Consider the following 21,069-nt stretch of genomic DNA (forward strand, 5'->3'; position numbering starts at 1 on the left):
CACTACGTCACACAACTGAATTCTTACAAACTGCCATTCTGACACTCTCAGTTACGATCTCGTCTCCTTGGTTGTAATCAATGCCACACCCTCTCACTCTCTTTCTTTTCACAAACACGCATGCACACTCACAGGCAAGACCTATATGTGTGTGTCCGATGTGTGTGAACTACAACTTCCTTTATTCGCCAGAGAAGGGGTGCATTTATAAACCAAGACCAATAAGTGCATGCGAGGACACGCATTTACATTTGAGTTATTTAGCAGACGCTCTTATCCAGAGTGACTTACAGGAGTTAAGTGCCTTGCTCAAGGGCACATAAACATCATTTTCACCTAGCCTCTCTAGGGTAGGAGGCAGTATTTGCACGGCCAGATAAAAAACGTACCCGATTTAATCTGGTTATTACTACTGGTTATTACTACTGCATATAATTGTTTGATTTGGATAGAAAACACCCTAAAGTTTCTAAAACTGTTTGAATGGTGTCTGTGAGTATAACAGAACTCATATGGCAGGCAAAAACCTGAGAAGATTCCTTACAAGAAGTTCCCTCTCTGACCATTTCTTGGCCTTCTACACTCTCTTTATTGAAAACTGAGGATCTCTGCTGTAACGTGACACTTCCTACGGCTCCCATAGGCTCTCAGAAGGCGGCAGAACGGGGAATGATGACTCTGCAGGCCATGGCTGAAAAACAGTAGCGCATTTGGATAGTGGTCGATCAGAGAACAATGAGACTGGGGCGCGTGCACGAGTCGACACCATGTTTTTATTTTTTCGTCTTTGAACGAAAACAGGGTTTCCCGGTCGGAATATTATCGCTTTTTTACGAGAAAAATCGCATAAAAATTGATTTTAAACAGCGGTTGACATGCTTCGAAGTACGGTAATGGAATATTTAGAATTTTTTTGTCACGAAACGCGTTGGGCGCGTCACCCTTCGTCACCCTTCGGATAGTGTCTTGAACGCACGAACAAAACAGAGGATATTTGAACATAACTATGGATTATTTTGAACCAAACCAACATTTGTTATTGAAGTAGAAGTCCTGGGAGTGCATTCTGACGAAGAACAGCAAAGGTAATCCAATTTTTCTTATAGTAAATCGGAGTTTGGTGAGGGCCAAACTTGGTGGGTGTCAAAATAGCAAGCCCGTGATGGCGAGCTATCTACTCAGAATATTGCAAAATGTGCTTTTGCCGAAAAGCTATTTTAAAATCGGACATAGCGATTGCATAGAGGAGTTCTGTATCTATAATTCTTAAAATAATTGTTATGTTTTTTGTGAACGTTTATCGTGAGTAATTTAGTAAATTCACCGGAAGTTTGCGGTGGGTATGCTAGTTCTGAACGTCACATGCTAATGTAAAAAGCTGGTTTTTGATATAAATATGAACTTGATTGAACAAAACATGCATGTATTGTATAACATAATGTCCTAGGAGTGTCATCTGATGAAGATCATCAAAGGTTAGTGCTGCATTTAGCTGTGGTTTGGGTTTATGTGACATTATATGCTAGCTTGAAAAATGGGTGTCTGATTATTTCTGGCTGGGTACTCTGCTGACATAATCTAATGTTTTGCTTTCGTTGTAAAGCCTTTTTGAAATCGGACAGTGTGGTTAGATTAACGAGAGTCTTGTCTTTAAAATGGTGTAAAATAGTCATATGTTTGAGAAATTGAAGTAATAGCATTTCTAAGGTATTTGAATATCGCGCCACGGGATTCCACTGGCTGTTGAGTAGGTGGGACAATTTCGTCCCACATACCCTAGAGAGGCTAGTCAGCTCAGAGATTCAAACCAGCAACCATTCGGTTTCTGGCCCAGCGCTTTAAACCTCCAGGCTACCTGCCACCCATATATACATAAAGTTCCTTCAGAAAGTACTCGATTTATTCAAAATGTTTTGTTTTACAGCCTGAATTAAAAATGGGTAAGTCTTGGTGGTTGATCATTGCTAGACAACCATTTCCAAGTCTTGCCATAGATTTTCAAGCAGATTTAAGTCAAAACTGTAACTCAGCCACTCAGGACATTCAGTGCCTTCTTGGCAAGCAACTCCAGTGTAGATTTGGCCTTTCACCCTACTGAAAGGTGAATTAATCTCCCAGTGTCTGGTGGAAAGCAGACTGAATCAGGTTTTCCTCTTGGATTTTACCTGTGCTTAGCTCCATTCCATTTTTTTTTTAATGCTTAACGATGACAAGCATACCCATAACAAGATGCAGCCACCACTGTGGTTGAAAATATGGGGAGTGGTACTCAGTAATGTGCCTCAAACGTAACACTTTGTATTCAGGACAAAAAGTTAATTACGTTGCCACATTTTTTGCAGTATTACTTTAGTGCCTTGTTGCAAAAGAGGAAGCATGCTTTGGAATATTTTTATTCTATACAGGCTTCCTTCTTTTCACTCTGTCGTTTAGGTTAGTATTGTGGAGTAACTACAATGTTGTTGACCCATCCTCAGATTTATCCTATCACAGCCATTAAACTCTAGTTGTTTTAAAGTCACCATTGGCCTCATGGTGAAATCCCGGAGCGGCTTCCTTCCTCTTCGGCAACTGAGTTAGGACGGACACCTGTATCTTTGTAGTGACTGGGTGTATTGATACACCATCCAAAGTGTAATTAATAACGTCACCATGCTGAAAGGGATATTGAATGTTTGCTTTTTTTATTTTTACCTATCTACCAATAGGTGTCCTTCTTTGCTAGGCATTTCATTGCAGAACTGAGAGCTGTCAGCTGCCAACCAGTTTGAAGAACTGACCCTGTTGCGTCACAGCCTCTGAGCCTGTGTCCCACACCCTACATAGCGCACTACTGTACTTTTGACCAGGGCTCGTTGGGCTCTGTCAAAAGTAGTGCACTACAGAGGGAATAGGGTGCCATTTGGAGGCAACCTGAGTCTGAGTGCTGTTAGCCTGATTACATAAGCTACTGTAAGATCGTTTTATGTTATTGATCATTTAAAAAGAGGAGAAAATGCTATCGATTTTTACTCTCTCCGTCCATTGGTGGTAAATACAACACCAGGGAAAAGCACCAAAAATACACCACCATGGGACAAGAGTTTAAAGCTGTAATGCAGCATGACTTTGACACAAACCAACACATGAGAAGAATGATACGGATAGGGGTTACAGGAAGAGTCAGACACTGAATGGGAGAGAGGAGATGAGGGTTACATCCAAAATGGCACCCTATTCAATACATAGTGCATTACTTTTGACGAGGGCCCATAGGACTCTAGACAAAAGTAGTGCACTATATAGGAACAATAGAGTGCCATTTGGGAGACACATACCCAGCTCAATAACTCTCCAGGCATATGTTAGTGTAACCGATGTGAAATGGCTAGCTAGTTAGCGGTGGTGCGCGCCAATAGCGTTTCAATCGGTGACGTCACTCGCTCTGAGACCTTGAAGTAGTTGTTCCCCTTGCTCTGCAAGGGCCGCGGCTTTTGTGGAGAGATGGGTAACGATGCCTCGAGGGTGGCTGTCGTCAATGTGTGCAGAGGGTCCCTGGTTCAAGCCCAGGTTGGGGCGAGGAGAGAGACGGAAGCTATACTGTTACATTGGTGCCATGACCCGGATCACTGGTTGCTGCAGAAAAGGAGGAGGTCAAAAGGGGGGCTCACAGTATAGCTTCCGTCCCTCTCCTCGCCCCTACCTGGGCTCGAACCAGGTAGCCCTTAACTATCAATTCAGGTCAAGAATAAAAACTTTACTAAATAAACTAAAGTAAAAAATTAAATACAAAAAGTAACACAATAATATAACAATACCGAGGCTATATACAGGGGGTACCGGTACCGAATCAATGTGGGGGGGGGTACAGGTTTGTCGAGGTAATCTATACATGTAGGTTGGGGTAAAGTGACTATGCATAGGTAAGCAGCAAGTTGCAGCAGTGTAAAAACAAAGGGGGGGTGTCAATGTAAGTAGTCCGGGTGGCCATTTGATTAATTGTTCAGCAGTCTTATGGCTTGGGGGTAGAAGCTGTTAAAGAGCCTTTTGGACCTAGACTTGGTTCTCCGGTACCGCTTGCCATACAGTAGCAGGGAGAACGGTCTATGACTTGGGTGACTGGAGTCTTTGACAATTTTTTGGGCCTTCCTCTGACTATATAGGTCCTGGATGTCAGGAAGCTTGGCCCCAGTGATGTACTGGGCCGTATGCACTACCCTCTGTAGCGCCTTACGGCCCAGGATGCTGAGCAGTTGCCATTCCAGGTGGTGATGCAAACCGGTCAGGATGCTCTCGATGGTGCAGCTGTAATTAGTACCACAAAGATGGTTGGAGGTCCACACATCAGGGAATGTTTTACTTGATTAGGAATACATGTTGTTTTAAAACTCTTCCATAGATAATAATAAAAATATAGATAATAGAAAATACATCTTTGTGGTAGTAAATCAAAGCTACAATTTTAATTACATTTCAATGTCAATGGTGTAACAGCTAATTGCAGGTCCATTCTATGGATTCTATTTCTATGATTTAATTGACGCCTACCCTGTGTTCAAGATTATGCTGTGTCTCAACCGATGGCTGGCACAACACAAACACCTCAGATTATGTAAACTAGGATCTAAGCTACAACATATGTGAAGAAAAAGAAAATCAGTTTATAGATGTTTTGATAATTGATGTTAAAGGTGTCTCACACTCCATATGTTATGTACCTCTATCTTCTCTCTAGCTAGCCCTCTCCTGCTCTTAGCAACAGTTAGACCACAAACCACTTTTCTCTGGCAGATCAGGGAAACAGTCTCACACACACACACACACACACACACACACACACACACACACACACACACACACACACACACACACACACACACACACACACACACACACACACACACACACACACACACACACACACACACACACACACACACACACACACACGTGAGATTAATGATTGACACCTCTAAACTTCCAGTCAGTAATTTGCCTCCAATGCTCCTTATAGAACACATCACTGCACTCTATACTCCTCTGTAAACTGGTCATCTCTGTATACCTGACGCAAGACCCACTGGTTGATGCTTATTTATAAAACCCTCTTAGGCCTTCCTTCCCCCTATCTGAGATACTGTACCTACTGCCTCCCTCATCCTCCACATACAACACCCGTTCTGCCAGTAACATTCTGTTAAAGGTCCCCAAAGCACACACATCCCTGGGTCACTCCTCTTTTCAGTTCGCTGCAGCTAGCGACTGGACGAGCTGCAAAAAAGGTCTCTCTTAATTCAAAGACTCAATTATGGACACTCTTACTGACAGTTGTGGCTGCTTTGCGTGATGTATTGTTGTCTCTACCTTCTTGCCCTTTGTGCTGTTGTCTGTGCCCAATAATGTTCGTACCATGTTTTGAGCTGCTACCATGTTGTGCTGCTGCCATGTTGTGTTGCTACCATGCTGTGTTGTCATGTATTGCTGCTATGCATGCTGTGTTGTTGACTGAAGTCTCTCTTTATGTAGTGTTGTTGTCTCTCTTGTCGTGATGTGTGTTTTGTCCTACATTTTTATTTTTAACCCCAGTCCCTGTCCCCGCAGGAGGCCTTTTGCCTTTTGGTAGGCTGTCATTGTAAATAAGAATTTGTTCTTAACGGACTTACCTAGATAAATAGAGGTTAAATAAAAAAATACAGAAATCAGTCACTTGAAATTAATTCATTAGGCCCTAATCTATGGATTTGACGTGACTGGGAATAATGATATGCATTTGTTGGTCACAGATACCTTTAAAGTGGATAGTGGCTCAGAAAACCAGTCAGTACCTGGTGTGCCCACCATTTGCCTCATGCAGCGCAGCACACCTCCTTCGCATTGAGTTGACCAGGCTGTTGATTGTGGCCTGTGGAATGTTGTCCCAATCCTCTTCAAAGGCTGTGCGAAGTTGCTTGATATTTGCAGGAGCTGGAACACTCTGCGTACACGTCGATCCAGAGCATCCCAAACATGCTCAATGGTTGACATGTCTGGTGAGTATGTAGGCCATGGAAGAACTGTCCCATTTTCAGCATCCAGGAATTGTGTACAGATCCTTGCATTATCATGCTGAAACATGAAGTGATGGGACAATGGGCCTCAGGATCTCGTCACAGTATCTCTGTGCATTCAAAATGTCATCGATAAAATGCAATTGTGTTCGTTGTTCATAACTTATTCCTGCCCATACCATAACCCCACCGCCACCATGGGGCACTTTGTTCACAACGTTGACATCAGCAAACTGCTCGCCCACACGAGGCCATATATGCTGTCTGCCAGGTACAGTTGAAACCGGGATTCATCCATGACGAGCACACTTCTCCAGCGTGCCAGTGGCCATCAAAGGTAGGCATTTGCCCACTGAAGTCGGTTACGACGCCGAAACTGCAGTCAGGTCAAGACCCTAGTGAGGACGACGAGCACATAGATGATCTTCGCTGAGACGGTTTCGGACAGTTTGTGCCGAAATGATTAGGTTGTGCAAACCCACAGTTTCATCAGCTGTCCGAGTGGCTGGTCTCAGACGATCCCGCAGGTGAAGAAGCCTGATGTGGAGGTCCTGGGCTGCCGTGGTTACAAGTGGTCTGCGGTTGTGAGGCCGATTGGAACGTGGTCTGACAAATTCTCTGAAATGACGTTGTAGGCGGCTAATGGTAGCGAAATGAACATCAAATTCTCTGGCAACAGCTCTGGTGGACAATTGTACGCTCCCTCAAAACAGGAGACATCTGTGGTATTTGGTTGCGTGACAAAACTGCACATTTTAGAGTGGCCTTTTATTGTCCCCAGCACAAGGTGCACCTGTGTAATGATCATGCTGTTTAATCAGCGTCTTGATATGCCACACCTGTTAGGTGGATGGATTATCTTGGCAAAGGAGAAATGCTCACTAACAGGGATGTAAACAAATTTGTGCACAAAAGTTGAGAGAAATAAGCTTTTTGTGCATATGGAACATTTCTGGGATCTTTTATTTCAGCTCATGAAACATGGGACCAACACTTTACAAGTTGCATTTCTATTTTTGTTCAGTGTATTTTGAGTTCCATAATTGCTCAATATTTAGAAAATCTCAGTCAGTGTGTATCAACAGGCTCTGTTACATACCGACTCATTAAGTCCTTTAACGAGCTGCTAAAACACCTGCAGCCCATCAAACATCCAACCCCCCCCCCCCCCCCCCCCCCCATTCCGCTCCAGCTGTCTGGGCTGCTTCCACATCCCACCCAACAGCCCCATTCTCCCTCTTTTCTCCCATTCTTTTCTCCCAGCCCTGTGCTGATTCTCAGTAAACTGCAGCTGTGCAGGATCAAAATAGAACGAGCGCAGCGCCTTAGAATTAGCAGCAACTGCTAATCAAACAGGGGCGTGAACGAGAGAGGGAGAGAGAAAATGTAAGAGAAAGACAGAGAGAGCAAGAGAGAGAGAGAGACAAAATAGAATGAGGGAGGGAGAGAGAGAAAATAGAGAGAAAGAGAGGGGATGCGAGAAAACACATGACAGAAGGAAATTGATGAAAAGGAGAGCTGACAAAGAAGGTCCAAGACTATACAATATCTCAGAGTTTGACCACCAGTAGAAGCTGGTGAATGTCTATCTCAATTACAATCTTTGTTTACATCCAAAATGGCACCCTATCCCTTTATTGTGGACTACTTTTGACCAGGACCCATAGGGCTCTGGTCGAAAGTAGTGCACAGTACTATGTAGGAAATAGGTTGCTGTTTGGGAGGCAGTAATAGTCTGCTGTGTAATGGGAGCCAGAGTGTGTATGTTTCCTAGTGCTGAGACAGCACAGGACAGGGTCCAGGATCAGACTGGAGCTATCGCCATCTGGATCACATCTACTGCAGAGAGCGAGAGAGGGTGAAAGAGAGGGGGGAGAGAGGGTGGGGAGAGAGAAAGAGAGAGGGGGAGATATGGGGGAGGGGGGAGATCGAGGGACAGAGAGAATGAGAGGGGAGAGATGTGGATGGAGAGGGTGGAAGAGAGTAAAGAGAGGGCTGGAGAGTAAAAAAAGTGAGAATATCATACTCTTATGAACAGGGGAAGGAGGCAGATAAAAAAAATATATATATTATTGTCACATAAACCAGATAGGTGCTGTGAAATGTGTTGTTTTACAGGTTCAGCCATAGGTTTCCCTGGAGAAAGTTAGGGTTAAGTGCTTTGCTCAAGGGTACATCAACAGATTCTTTACCTTGTCGGCTTGGGTGTTCAAACCAGCAACCTTTTGGTTACTGGCCCAACACTCTAACCGCTACGTTACCTGCCGAGAGAGGGAGGAGATAGAGAAGCAGAGATGAGGGAGAGGAATGGCAGGAACTGCAGTACACTGAACAAAAATATAAACATAACAAGCAACCATTTCAACGATTTTACTGAGTTCCAGTTCATATAAGGAAATCAGTCAATTTAAATAAATGAATTTTGCCGTAATCTATGAATTTCACAAGACTGGGCAGGAGCGCAGCCATGGGTGGGCCTCGGAGAGCCCACCGCCTAGGGAGCCAGGCCCACCCACTGGGGAACCAGAACCAGCCAATCAGAATTCGTTTTTCCCCCACACAAGGGCTTTATTACAGACAGACATACTCCTCAGTTTTATTAGCTGTCTGGGTGGCTGGTCTCAGACGATCCCGCAGGTGAAACGGCCGGATGTGGAGGTCCTGGGCCGGCATGGTTACACGTGGTCTGCGGATGTGAGGCCGGTTGGACGTACTGACAAATTACATTGGAAGTGACTTATGGTAGAGAAATGAACATTCAATTATTTGGCAACAGCTCTGGTGCACACTCCTGCAGTCAGCATGTCAATTGCACTCTCTCACAAAACATCTGTGGCATTGTGTTGTGTGACAAAACTGCACATTTTAGAGTGGCCTTTTATTGCCCCCAGCACAAGGTGCATCTGTGTAATGATCATGCTCGTCACACACCAGTCAGGTGGATGGATTATCTTGGCAAAGGGGAAATGCTCACTAACAAGGATGTAAACATATTTGTGCACAACATTTGAGAGAAATAAGCTTTTTGTGCATATGGAAAATGTCTGGGATCTTTTATTTCAGCTCATGAAACACACTTTACATGTTGCTTTTATATTTTTGTTCAATATACAGTTGAAGTCGGAAGTTTACATACACTTAGGTTGGAGTCATTAAAACTCATTTTTCCACCACTCCACAAATTTCTTGTTAACAAACTATAGTTTTGGCAAGTCGGTTAGGACATCTACTTTGTGCATGACACAAGTCATTTTTCCAACAATTGTTTACAGACAGATTATTTCACTTATCACAATTCCAGTGGGTCAGAAGTTTACATACGCTAAGTTGACTGTGCCTTTATACAGCTCGGAAAATTCCAGAAAATTATGTCATGGCTTTAGAAGCTTCTTATAGGCTAATTGACATCATTTGAGTCAATTGGAGGTGCACCTGAGGATGTATTTCAAGGCCTACCTTCAAACTCAGTGCCTCTTTGCTTGACATCATGGGAAAATCAAAATAAATCAGCCAAGACCTCAGAAAAGAAATTGTGCAGGTCTGGTGGAGGTCTGGTTCATCCTTGGGAACAATTTCCAAACACCTGAAGGTACCATGTTCATCTGTGCAAACAATAGTATACAATTATAAACACCATGGGACCACGCAGCCATCATACCACTCAGGAAGGAGACGCGTTCTTTGGTGCGAAAAGTGCAACAAAATCCCAGAACAACAGTAAAGGACCTTGTGAAGATGCTGGAGGAAACAGGTACAAAAGTATCTATATCCACAGCAAATCGAGTCCTATATCGACATAACCTGAAAGGCCGCTCAGCAAGGAAGAAGCCACTGCTCCAAAACCGGCATAAAAAAAGACAGACTACGGTTTGCAACTGCACATGGGGACAAAGATCATACTTTTTGGAGAAATATCCTCTGGTCTGATGAAACAAAAATAGAGGTATTTGGCCATAATGACCATCGTTATGTTTGGAGGAAAAAACGGGGATGCTTGCAAGCCGAAGAACACCATCCCAACAGTGAAGCACGGGGGTGGCAGCATCATGTTGTGGGGGTGCTTTGCTGCAGGAGGGACTGGTGCACTTCACAAATTAGATGGCATCATGAGGGAGGAAAATTATGTGTATATATTGAAGCAACATCTCAAGACATCCGTCAGGAAGTTAAAGCTTGGTCGCAAATGGATCTTCCAAATGGACAATGACCACAAGCATACTTCCAAAGTTGTGGCAAAATGGCTTAAGGACAACAAAGTCAAGGAATTGGAGTGGCCATCACAAGGCCCTGACCTCAATCCTATAGAAGATTTGTGGGCAGAACTGAAAAAGCGTGTGCGAGCAAGGAGGCCTTAAAACCTGACTCAGATTTGATCATCTGTAATAAACAGAGGCAGATTCGAAACTACCACCCTCGTCGAAGGAGTCGAAAGAGGAGAAATCAGCACCAACACATCCCTTACAAATATTCCAGGAGCGATGAGCCAACCCACCAAATTCACTCTTTTCATGAACACAACCACAGCTTTGTTCATTCTGGATGTGGAACGTATAAATTCAGCTGCTACCTGTTCACCGACCATGAGCAGATCCTCCTCCACCTTAACTCCATTCTCAGGAACACACCTGAATCCATGCCGTAATGACAGCATCTCCTCCACCTTAACTCCATTCTCAGGAACACACCTGAATCCATGCCGTAATGACAGCATCTCCTCCACCTTAACTCCATTCTCAGGAACACACCTGAATCCATGCCGTAATGACAGCATCTCCTCCACCTTAACTCCATTCTCAGGAACACACCTGAATCCATGCCGTAATGACAGCATCTCCTCCACCTTAACTCCATTCTCAGGAACACACCTGAATCCATGCCGTAATGACAGCATCTCCTCCACCTTAACTCCATTCTCAGGAACACACCTGAATCCATGCCGTAATGACAGCATCTCCTTCGCCCAAGGCTGCCAAGCCATCGTGCACACCACACCGTTCACACCACACCGTTCCTCCCTAACTTTGAAAAAAAAACAGTGGATACCGCTAAACTAACAGTGTGTTAAGTCTCCACCATAGAAAAGAAAAATTGAAAGAAAGTAAGGACAGAGCCCTTTACATGGCCTCTCAACTACAAAACACTCCCAACAGAGAGGCAGAGAGAGAGAGAGGCAGAGAGAGAGAGAGAGAGAGAGAGAGGCAGAGAGAGAGAGAGAGAGAGGCAGAGAGAGAGAGAGAGAGAGAGAGGCAGAGAGAGAGAGGCAGAGAGAGAGAGAGAGGCAGAGAGAGAGAGAGGCAGAGAGAGAGAGAGAGAGAGAGGCAGAGAGAGAGAGAGAGAGGCAGAGAGAGAGGCAGAGAGAGAGAGAGAGAGGCAGAGAGAGAGAGAGAGAGAGAGAGAGAGAGAGCGAGAGAGAGAGAGAGAGAGAGAGAGAGGACTTTATGGTTGCTTGGTTACCCAAACTCCTTGCTCCAGCCAAATGCTACATCACACCCACGGACGACATCTCCCCTACAATGTCTAGAATGGAAATGCGTTCTACACCATCTGATTCGGCCCAGAAAACAATCAGTTGAGCAAGAGCCAAAACACACATGGGTAAAGCGACATTTAGAAAATTCGTCATTAACTTTGATATGTCATTAACTTTGCTACTTAGGTCCAATCGCTGATGACTTTGTTTTGTACAACACCCCTCATTTTGAGTCGTCAGGCAAACTTTATGGCTCACACCCCTGCCAAAATGAGCCTGACATTTTTCAATGTCATCATGCATTCAGCACTCAGGAAACAAAGGATTTCTGGGAATATGGAAGCCTGTCCCAGAGACGGGGATTGGCCCTACAATGACCAGGCAGAGGGATGGTCGGACAGACGGAAGGACGTGGACATTGAAATACAGATACAGCCAGGATTGTTGTCACCATTCAACATGGGTAACTATTAAATATCTGTACACCCCTGTTCCTCAGCACCGCCTTGCCACCCTGAGTATAACCTCACCCGTCAGTCTCAGACTCACCACTGATTTAGTTCACAATCATGAACCAAGTGGTCACAACTCATTACCGCCTTAATAAACCTTGGGGTGAAGCTTTTCATCGGTACAGATCTTAGATCAGCTTCCCCTCCCCAACCTTAACCATTAGTAGGGAAAATGCTAAACTGACCCAAGAGCAGGATATAGGGACAACTTCACCCTACTGCTCCTAATAATGGATCCAAATGGTATTGCGCAATCAGTATCACGGTCACTCACAGACAGAAACATAAGAATATTGGCCAGTCCAGTACAGTATCCGAAATGTGTTCATTTGCTCATTCATTCACCCATTGACTTAGACAAACACTCACGTCATGTTATCAGCAGCCTATTAGATGAAACATGAGCAAAGAGACACATTTTTCCCACAGAAACTATATTGCCCTGGACTGACCCCCAGCCACCCCCCACCACCCTTCTCTCCCTGTACATCCCCGGCCGGCAGCCCCCTGCCTCTGTTTCCGCCCCTCTCCCTCTCAGCTGAGAGGGAATAACACACAGCTCTGTTCACATCATGCCTCGCTCCTGGATAATACATTACCCTCCGCGCACGCACACACACCAAGTCACACGCACACTTACACAAACACAGAGAGAGGACACATTCTCCCCTCGCTGTATGTTAATACCACATGGCAAACACTCGTATCCAAAAACAGAAGGAGCCCAAACAGATTCCCTCTAGCCCTCTTACACTCCCCCCCCCCCCCCCAACAAAGGAAGAAGGGAGGCTGCAGCCTACAGCTCCGCAGTCTGATGTTAGTTACCATAACAACGATGGTGAGGGCTCTACTTCCCCCGGTGGCGGCGTGGCCCTCGCCGGGAGGCAGGGCGTCCAAGGATAGCTGGTCCTGGCGGGAGCACATGTGGGCACAGTTGGCCCGGCCCACGGAACGTAGGGCCTGGAGGAGCACCAAGCTGGCCGAGCAGCCCATACCCAGGTACCCAACCACGTCACTCCCAGACAGAGCCCTCTGCCCTGGGTTCACCACCCAGCCCTGGCCCCCTGGACCTTGGACCAGCCTAATGGAGCTAAGTGAAGCTAAGTTCAGGAAACCCCAGCTACAGCCTAGTCCTGGTTAGGTTAGCCCAGGTTAGTCCCTAAAGCTCCGGTGCTCTAGCTCTGCCTGCCTACGTCGTACTGCAGTCCCACTGCTCTCCTCTGGCTCAGTACTGCTAAGTGCTGAGCTCTGGGACCCTCCAGCTGCAGCAGACAGAGGCTGCCTTGTCGCTCCACTCTCCGCACTGATCTGATCTGCCTACACTGTAGCTGAACACAGCTGGCTCCTCCAATCGAAGCAAGACATGGTCGTCAGCTGACCAGAACTGACAGCCAAAAACACACACAGGCACGCACTCTAGCACCCAGTCTCGCCCGCTCCCTCGAGATCTCGTGCACGCTCTCTCTCTCTCTCTCTCTCTCTCATCCACACATACTGTTCACACAAATATTCCGCCGTGATTTAGAGGGACATGGTAAAAAGACAGGAAGTCAATCCAAGCTGGAGTGAGCTCTGGGAATTGCACTAAGCAAAGGAGTGAGTGTGTGTGTGTGTGTGTGTGTGTGTGTGTGTGTGTGTGTGTGTGTGTGTGTGTGTGTGTGTGTGTGTGTGTGTGTGTGTGTGTGTGTGTGTGTGTGTGTGTGTGTGTCTGTGCATGCGTGTCTAAACCACCAGCTGTGTTACACCAGCCGTAACAGTGTCATTCAACTATTCAGACCAGCCACCTACTCCGCACACTATGTCTCGCTCCGTACTCCCTCTCTCCCACTTAAGAATTTGAAATCTAGCTCATACTGTACACTCACTTAGCGGTACCTAAAGTGCTGCAGTCTGCACCGAAAAGCTAAATAGCACAGAGAAAGAAAAGGGAGAGTGAGGGGAGATAAATATAAATCGAGAGACAGAAAGAACGAGAGGGAAAAAGAGAGAGAGGACAGAGTAAGGGACAAAGAGCCAGAGCAAGGAGAGAGAGAGAAAGAGGGTGTGAGTAGGGCTGTTGCGGTAACCGTATTACCACCACACCGGCAGTCATGACTCATGACGGCAATGAAATGCACACTGGACATGCAATGGTAGTACCCAACTCACTAACAACCACCAGGTCCTACAGGCCTGGGACTCAGGGCTCTATTGTTCCTCTAACCACTCTGACATTAACGCAAATCCCTTCGAAAATCACATCAAAACAGTATCGTGCTTTAAAAACTCACCTCACTGTGATTTATCCATTTGAAGAAAGAGGTTTAACAACAGGTTGAAACTAAGTGGAAAATAGGGTAGTTGTGGATGTTATTTCAAAGCCTAAAACAACGAAATGGACAGCGCTTTCTAAGGTGATGATTCATTCAAAAAGCCCATACGCATATTAAGAGCTTACTCTCACCCAATGGATTAAATACAACAATTTCCTCATCAATCTACACAAAATATCCCACAATGACAAAGCGAAAACTGGTTTTTAGAAACTTTTGCACATTTATGAAAAGTAAAAAACATATACCGTATTTAAATAAGTATTCAGACCTTTGATATGAGACTCAAAATTGAGCTCAGGTGCATCCTGTTTCCATTGATCATCCTAGAGATGTTTCTACAACTTGATTGGTGTCCACCTGTGGTAAATTCAATTGATTGGACATGATTTGGAAAGGCACACACCTGTCTATATAAGGTCCCACAATTGTGGGTAGAGCTCCGAGACAGAATTGTGTCGAGGCACAGATCTGGGGAAGGGTACCAAAAGATTTCTGCAGCATTGAAGGTCCCCAAAAACACAGTGGCCTCCATCATTCTTAAATGAAAGAAGTTTGGAACCACCAAGACTCTTCCTAGAGCTGGCCGCCCGGCCAAACTGAGCAATCGGTGGAGAAGGGCCTTGGTCAGGGAGGTGACCAAGAACCTGATGGTCACTCTGACAGAGCTCCAGAGTTCCTCTGTGGAGATGGGAGAACCTTCCGGAAGGACAACCATCTCTGCAGCACTCCATCAATCAGGCCTTTATGGTAGTGGCCAGACGGAAGCCACTCCACAGTAAAAGGCACATGACAGCCCGCTTGGAGTTTGCCAAAAGGCACCTAAAGGACTCTCAGACCATGAGAAACATGATTATCTGGTCTGATGAAACCAAGGTTGAACTCCTTGCCCTGAATGCCAAGCGTCACCTCTGGAAAAAACCAGGCACCACTCAACACCTGGCCAAAACCATCGTAGGTGAAGCATGGTGGCAGCATCATGCTGTGAGGATATTTTTCAGCGGCAGGGCCTGGAAGAGTAGTCAGGGTCGAGGGACCTCAGACAGAGAGATCCTTGATGAGGACCTGCTCCAGACCTGAAAATATCTGTGCAGCGATGCTCCCCATCCAACCTGACAGAGCTTGAGAGGATCTGCACAGAAAATGGGAGAAACTCCCCAAATACAGGTGTGACAAGCTTCTAGCGTCATAGACAAGACTCGAGGCTGTAATCGCTGGCAAAGGTGCTTCAACAGAGTACTGAGTAAAGGGTGATATTTGATTTTTTTATTTGTAATACATTTGCAAGATAAAACAAATACCTTTTTTTACTTTGTCATTATTGGGTATTGTGTGTAGATTGATGAGGGAAAAAAACGATTTAATACATTTTAGTCAAGGGGTCTGAATACTTTCCGAATGCACTGTATTACTGGAAACTGGAAACTGTAATATCTTATGTTTCACCGAGTCGTGAATGATGACAAAGATAATATACAGTTGGCTGGGTTGTCTGTGCATCGGCAGGACAGAAGTCTGGTAAGACGAGGGGTGGGGGTGTGTGTCTATTTGTCAATATCAGCTGGTGCACAATGTCTAATATTAAGGTAGTCTCGAGGTATTGCTCACCTGAGGTAGAGTACCTCATGATAAGCTGTAGACCACACTATCTACCAAGAGAGTTTTCATCTATATTTTTCGTAGCCATCTATTTACCACCACAAACCGACGCTGGCACTAAGACCGCACTCAACGAGCTGTATAAGGCCATAAGCAAACAAGAACATGCTCATCCAGAAGCGGCGCTCACAGTGTCTGGGGATATTAATGAAGGCTAACTTAATCCATTTTACCTAATTTCTACCAGATGTTAGAGGGCCACGCCGCCACTGGGGGAAGTAGAGCCCTCACCATCGTTGTTACGGTAACTAACATCAGACTGCGGAGCTGTAGGCTGCAGCTTCCCTTTACTCTACACAGAGAGACACGCACAAAGCTCTCCCTCGTCCTCAATTTGGCAAATCTCACCATAATTCTATCCTCCTGATTCCTGCTTACAAGCAAAAACTAAAGCAGGAATTACCAGTGACTCACTCAATACGGAAGTGGTCAGATGACGCGGATGCTACGCTACAGGACTGTTTTGCTAGCATAGACTGGAATATGTTCCGGGATTCATCCAGTGGCATTGAGGAGTATACCACCTCAGTCACCGGCTTCACCAATAAGTGTATCGACGAAGTCGCCTCCACAGTGACCGTACGTACATATCCAAACCAGAAGCCATGGATTACAGGCAACATCCGCACCGAGCTAAAGGCTAGAGCTGCTGCTTTCAAGGAGCGGGATACTAGTCCGGATGCTTATAAAAAAATCCCGCTATGCCCTCAGACGAACCATCAAACAGGCAAAATGTCAATACAGGACTAAGATTGAATCCTCCTACACCGGCTCTGACACTCGTCGGATGTAGCAGGGCTTGTAAACTACTACGGACTACAAAGGGAAACCCAGCCGCGAGCTGCCCAGTGAAGTAAGCCTACCAGACGGGCGAAATGCCTTTTATGCTCCCTTCAAGGCAAGCAACACTGAAGCATGCATAAGAGCACCAGCTATTCCGGACGACTGTGTGATCACGCTCTGCGTAGCCGATGTGAGCAAGACCTTTAAACAGTTCAACATTCACAAAGCCGCGGGGCCAGACGGATTACCAGGATGTGTACTCAGAGCATCCGCAGACCAATTGTCTTCACTGACATTTTCAACCTCTCCTTGACCGAGTCTGTAATACCTCCATGTTTCTTGTGCCCAAGAAGGCAAAGGTAACCTACCTAAATGACTACCGCCCTGTAGCCATCATCCCGGAATTCCTAGACCCACTCCAATTCGCATACCGCCCCAACAGATCCATAGATGACGCAATCTCAATCGCACTCCACACTGCCCTTTCCCACCTGGACAAAAGGAACACCTATGTGAGAATGGTGTTCATTGACTACAGCTCAGCATTCAACACCATAGTGCCCACAGAGCTCATCACTAAGCTAAGAACCCTGGGAATAAACACCTCCCTCTGCAACTGGATCCTGGACTTCCTGACGGGCTGCACCCAGGTGGTAAGGGTAGGCAACAACTAATCTGCCACGCTAATCTTCAACACGGAGGCCCCTCAGGGGTGCGTGCTTAGTCCCCTCCTGTACTCCCTGATCACCCATGACTGCGTGATCAAACACGACTCAAACATCATTATTAAGTTTGCTGACGACACAACGGTGGAGGCCTGTTCAACAATAAGACAGCCTATAGGGAGGAGGTCAAAGACCAGTCAGTGTGATGCCAGGACAACAAGCTCTCCCTCAACGTGAGCAAGACAAAGGAGATGATCGTGGACTACAGGAAAAAGGAGGGCCAAACATGCCCCCATTCACGTCAACGGGGCTGTAGTGGAGCAGGTCGAGAGTTTCAAGTTCCTTGGTGACCACATCACCAACAAACTATCACGGTCCAAACACACCAAGAAAGTCGTGAAGAGAGCACGACAAAGCATATTCCCCCTCAGGAGACTGAAAAGATTTGACATGGGTCCCCAGATCCAAAATAAGTTCTACAGCTGCACCATCGAGAGCATCCTGACCGGTTGCATCACCACCTGGTATGGCAACTGCTCCTCATCTGACTGTAAGGCGCTACAGAGGGTAGTGCATACGGCCTAGTACATCACTGGGGCCAAGCTTCCTGCCATCCAGAACCTATATACTAGGCGGTGTCAAAGGAAGGCCTAAAAAATTGTCAAAGACTCCAGTCACCCAAGTCATAGACCGTACTCTCTGCTACCGCACGGCAAGCGGTACCGGAGCGCCAAGTCTAGGTCCAAAAGGCTCCTTAACAGCTTCTACCCCCAAGCCATAAGACTGAATAATTAATCAAATGGCCACCTATTGTATTGACCCCCCCCCCCCCCCCCCTTTGTTTTTACACTGCTGCATCTCGCGGTACCCCCTGTATATAGCCTCATTGTTGTTATTTTATTGGGGTACTTTTTTTCTTTACTCTATTTTCTTAATACTGCATTGTTGGTTAAGGGCTTGTAAGTAAGCATTTCACTGTAAGGTTGTATTCGGCGCATGTGACTAATCCAATTTGATTTATAATCACCACATCACAATATATTACACTAAGTGCTGGGTGAATAATTCTGCATATAGAAAATGCACAATACAGTATATTGCTCCTCTCCCTACCAACCAATCTCATCAGTTTTCCTCCACCACAAAGATGAGATAAGGCCCCTTCTCTCTCCCTCTCCTTCCTCAGCAGAAAACCAGTTTGCTGTGTATACCAATCCAATTGTTGTGGATTTACTGTCTGTGAAGTGCAGGAGACTAGAGAGCAGGGAGTTGTTTTTGGACTGGGCCACAGCCTCTGGCAGCATCCCTACATCTCTTAATCCTGGTCATTGAGACGCAAAGAGGGGCACATTTTAGTTATTGCCCTCTAGCACTACACACCTGACTCCACTATTCAAAGGTTTAATGATGAGTTAATTAATGGAATCAAGTGCGTAGCGCTAGGGCAAAAAATAAAATGTGCACCTCTTTGGTTCCCCCTCTTTGGTTCCCCACTACTTTTGACCAGAGGACTATGGGCCCTGGTTAAAGGTAGTGAAAACAATAATTGTTCAATAAATGTTAAAGAGAAAAAAATGGTAACTTTACAGCACATTTTCTATATAATATTAATAATCATAATTATTATTATTTTGGAAGGGGGCTCGCCCGCTGCGGGGGTGCGTGCTACGCCACTGCTAATTTAAGTATAACTATAAGAAATCTAAGATGTGTCAAATAAATGATATGCAGCGCAGGACTCCAGCTATGCATTTGGTTTGCTAAAGATCAAACGTCTTGGTTACAGCAGAGACATTCAATCCCCTCCTGGATCAAGATCCCTGTTGGCTAAATTGTTTTCTGCGGCACTTCCGGTAATACCGTATACCCGGTATGGTAGAAACGGTATGAAAATCTGGATACTGCCCAACCCTAACAAACACAGTATAAGCTATAATGTTTAGTATTTTAGTAGGATCAGTATGCGTTTAGTATAATCCATAGAATTTGTTCAGGGTGTCTTGGGAAGCTGTATATATCCCATGATTAGGGCCTTCAACATCTGTGTGACAGCAACACACACACACACACACCTCCACGAACACACCATTACAATTAGGGCTGGGCAGGATACCGTATTTTACTACACACACACACACACACACACACACACACACACACACACACACACACACACACACGCATGGACTCCTCTACTTGAGGAGTCCATGTCATCTCTCTCCGCTCTCCCAATTCAATTTCAATTTAAGGGCTTTATTGGCATGGGAAACATGTGTTTTTGAAAACGTTGTTTTACACACAAATGTTACACACAAAACAATATAAATAATATACTCAACTAGAAAAAAATTGTAAAAAAATAATTAGCTTTAAAGATACCGTACTTTAGGGCAATCTGTAGTACAGGGACAAAGCAAACACCTCACCATTGTTCCTGTAAACAGTCAAGGGATAGAGGTGGAGAAGTGCAACCACTCACACAGTCATGGCCACAGACCGACCATCCAATGGACCAAAAATAAAGCTTACAATGCTTTAAAAGAAAAATACATATTTTAGTCTCTGACCGGGCAAGATGAACAAGGCATCCGCAGGTCACAATCAATAAGCACATCATCAACCTTAATGCCCCCCCCCCCAAAAAAAAACACAAAGAAATGCTCATCCAACCCTTATGTCACAGGGGAGTCAAATACAGACCGAAGATTATAGGGTCCTCTAGGAAACACTGACCAATACTTTTGTTCCTACCATGTCACAATAACTCCTCCCTGGCATTTTCATTTGTTGTCATCTCAAACAACACTGCATTCAAAGTGCTCACTATTACAATAATCATTCCATTTCCGTGATTCCAACAGTTCACCCAAGTGTTTTGATCTAAATCGCAAGTCAAATCGCAATTGCAACATTTGGTTAAAAATAAGGCCTATATTGTCTTGCCAATATCGTGCAGTCCTACACGGCAGTGTGGAAATAATCTCAAATGAGTGCAGGAAATGCAGTTTAATTTAACAGTACAAAACAATCAGAATGGAGAAAGAGCCATTGAAATCACTTAGAATGTATTGGTTGCCACCATAGGATCACATACTACTCATAAAGCTCATTTATAATTTGTATTATTCAAAAACATAAAATACCGTCAAATACCAACATTTAAATACAGTTCTATGATATTCTGGCCATATCGCCCAGCCCTAATTACAATGCCTTTCTTGAGAGGTAAATATAAACACTGTACACACACTGTAAATCAGGTCACCTCTCTATCTTCTGTTAGTGTGGTTTAGAAGGAGCATCAATAAGTAACCCAGTGTAATGTGAGTGTTTTAGCTTGACGAACACATTACAGGGATCATGTCAGATCCTCTGACAAAGTACCAGTACACACACACTGCTCATCCCTAATGCACAATGAGACTACATGCTTTATACTCCCTCTCGCTCTCGTTCTCTCGCTTTTCCTCTCCGTCATTCTCTCGTACTCATTGTCTCATTAACTTGCTCTCTCTCTCGCTCTCTCCTAAATTACCCTGTCCCCCCCCCTCTCTCTCATTGTCTCATTAACCCCTCCCATCATCTCCACCCTTGGACTCTCTCTGCTTTACATCATCAACAATGAGGAAAATATATCACTGC

At 45.1% G+C, this 21,069-nt stretch overlaps 1 protein-coding gene across 5 annotated transcripts in view; it reads right to left on the minus strand.

Moving 5' to 3' along the window:
* Positions 1-21,069, minus strand: part of dock10 (dedicator of cytokinesis 10) — a 180,947-nt gene that overhangs the window by 115,738 nt on the left and 44,140 nt on the right. For 2 of the 5 annotated variants that reach the window (XM_082956148.1, XM_082956147.1), the window contains exon 1: positions 12,834-13,321. The exons of 2 other annotated variants lie outside the window; for them this stretch is intronic. In XM_082956148.1, coding sequence (XP_082812274.1) covers positions 12,834-13,001 — 168 coding nt within the window. In that variant the 5' untranslated portion in view covers positions 13,002-13,321. Of the gene's footprint in view, positions 1-12,833; positions 13,322-21,069 lie in introns of those variants that run through there. One more of the 5 variants, XM_082956143.1, reaches the window with a different exon arrangement.

The sequence above is a fragment of the Salmo salar genome, chromosome 09, assembly GCF_965601325.2.
Source record: "Salmo salar chromosome 09, fSalSal1, whole genome shotgun sequence".
Lineage (NCBI taxonomy): Eukaryota > Metazoa > Chordata > Actinopteri > Salmoniformes > Salmonidae > Salmo > Salmo salar.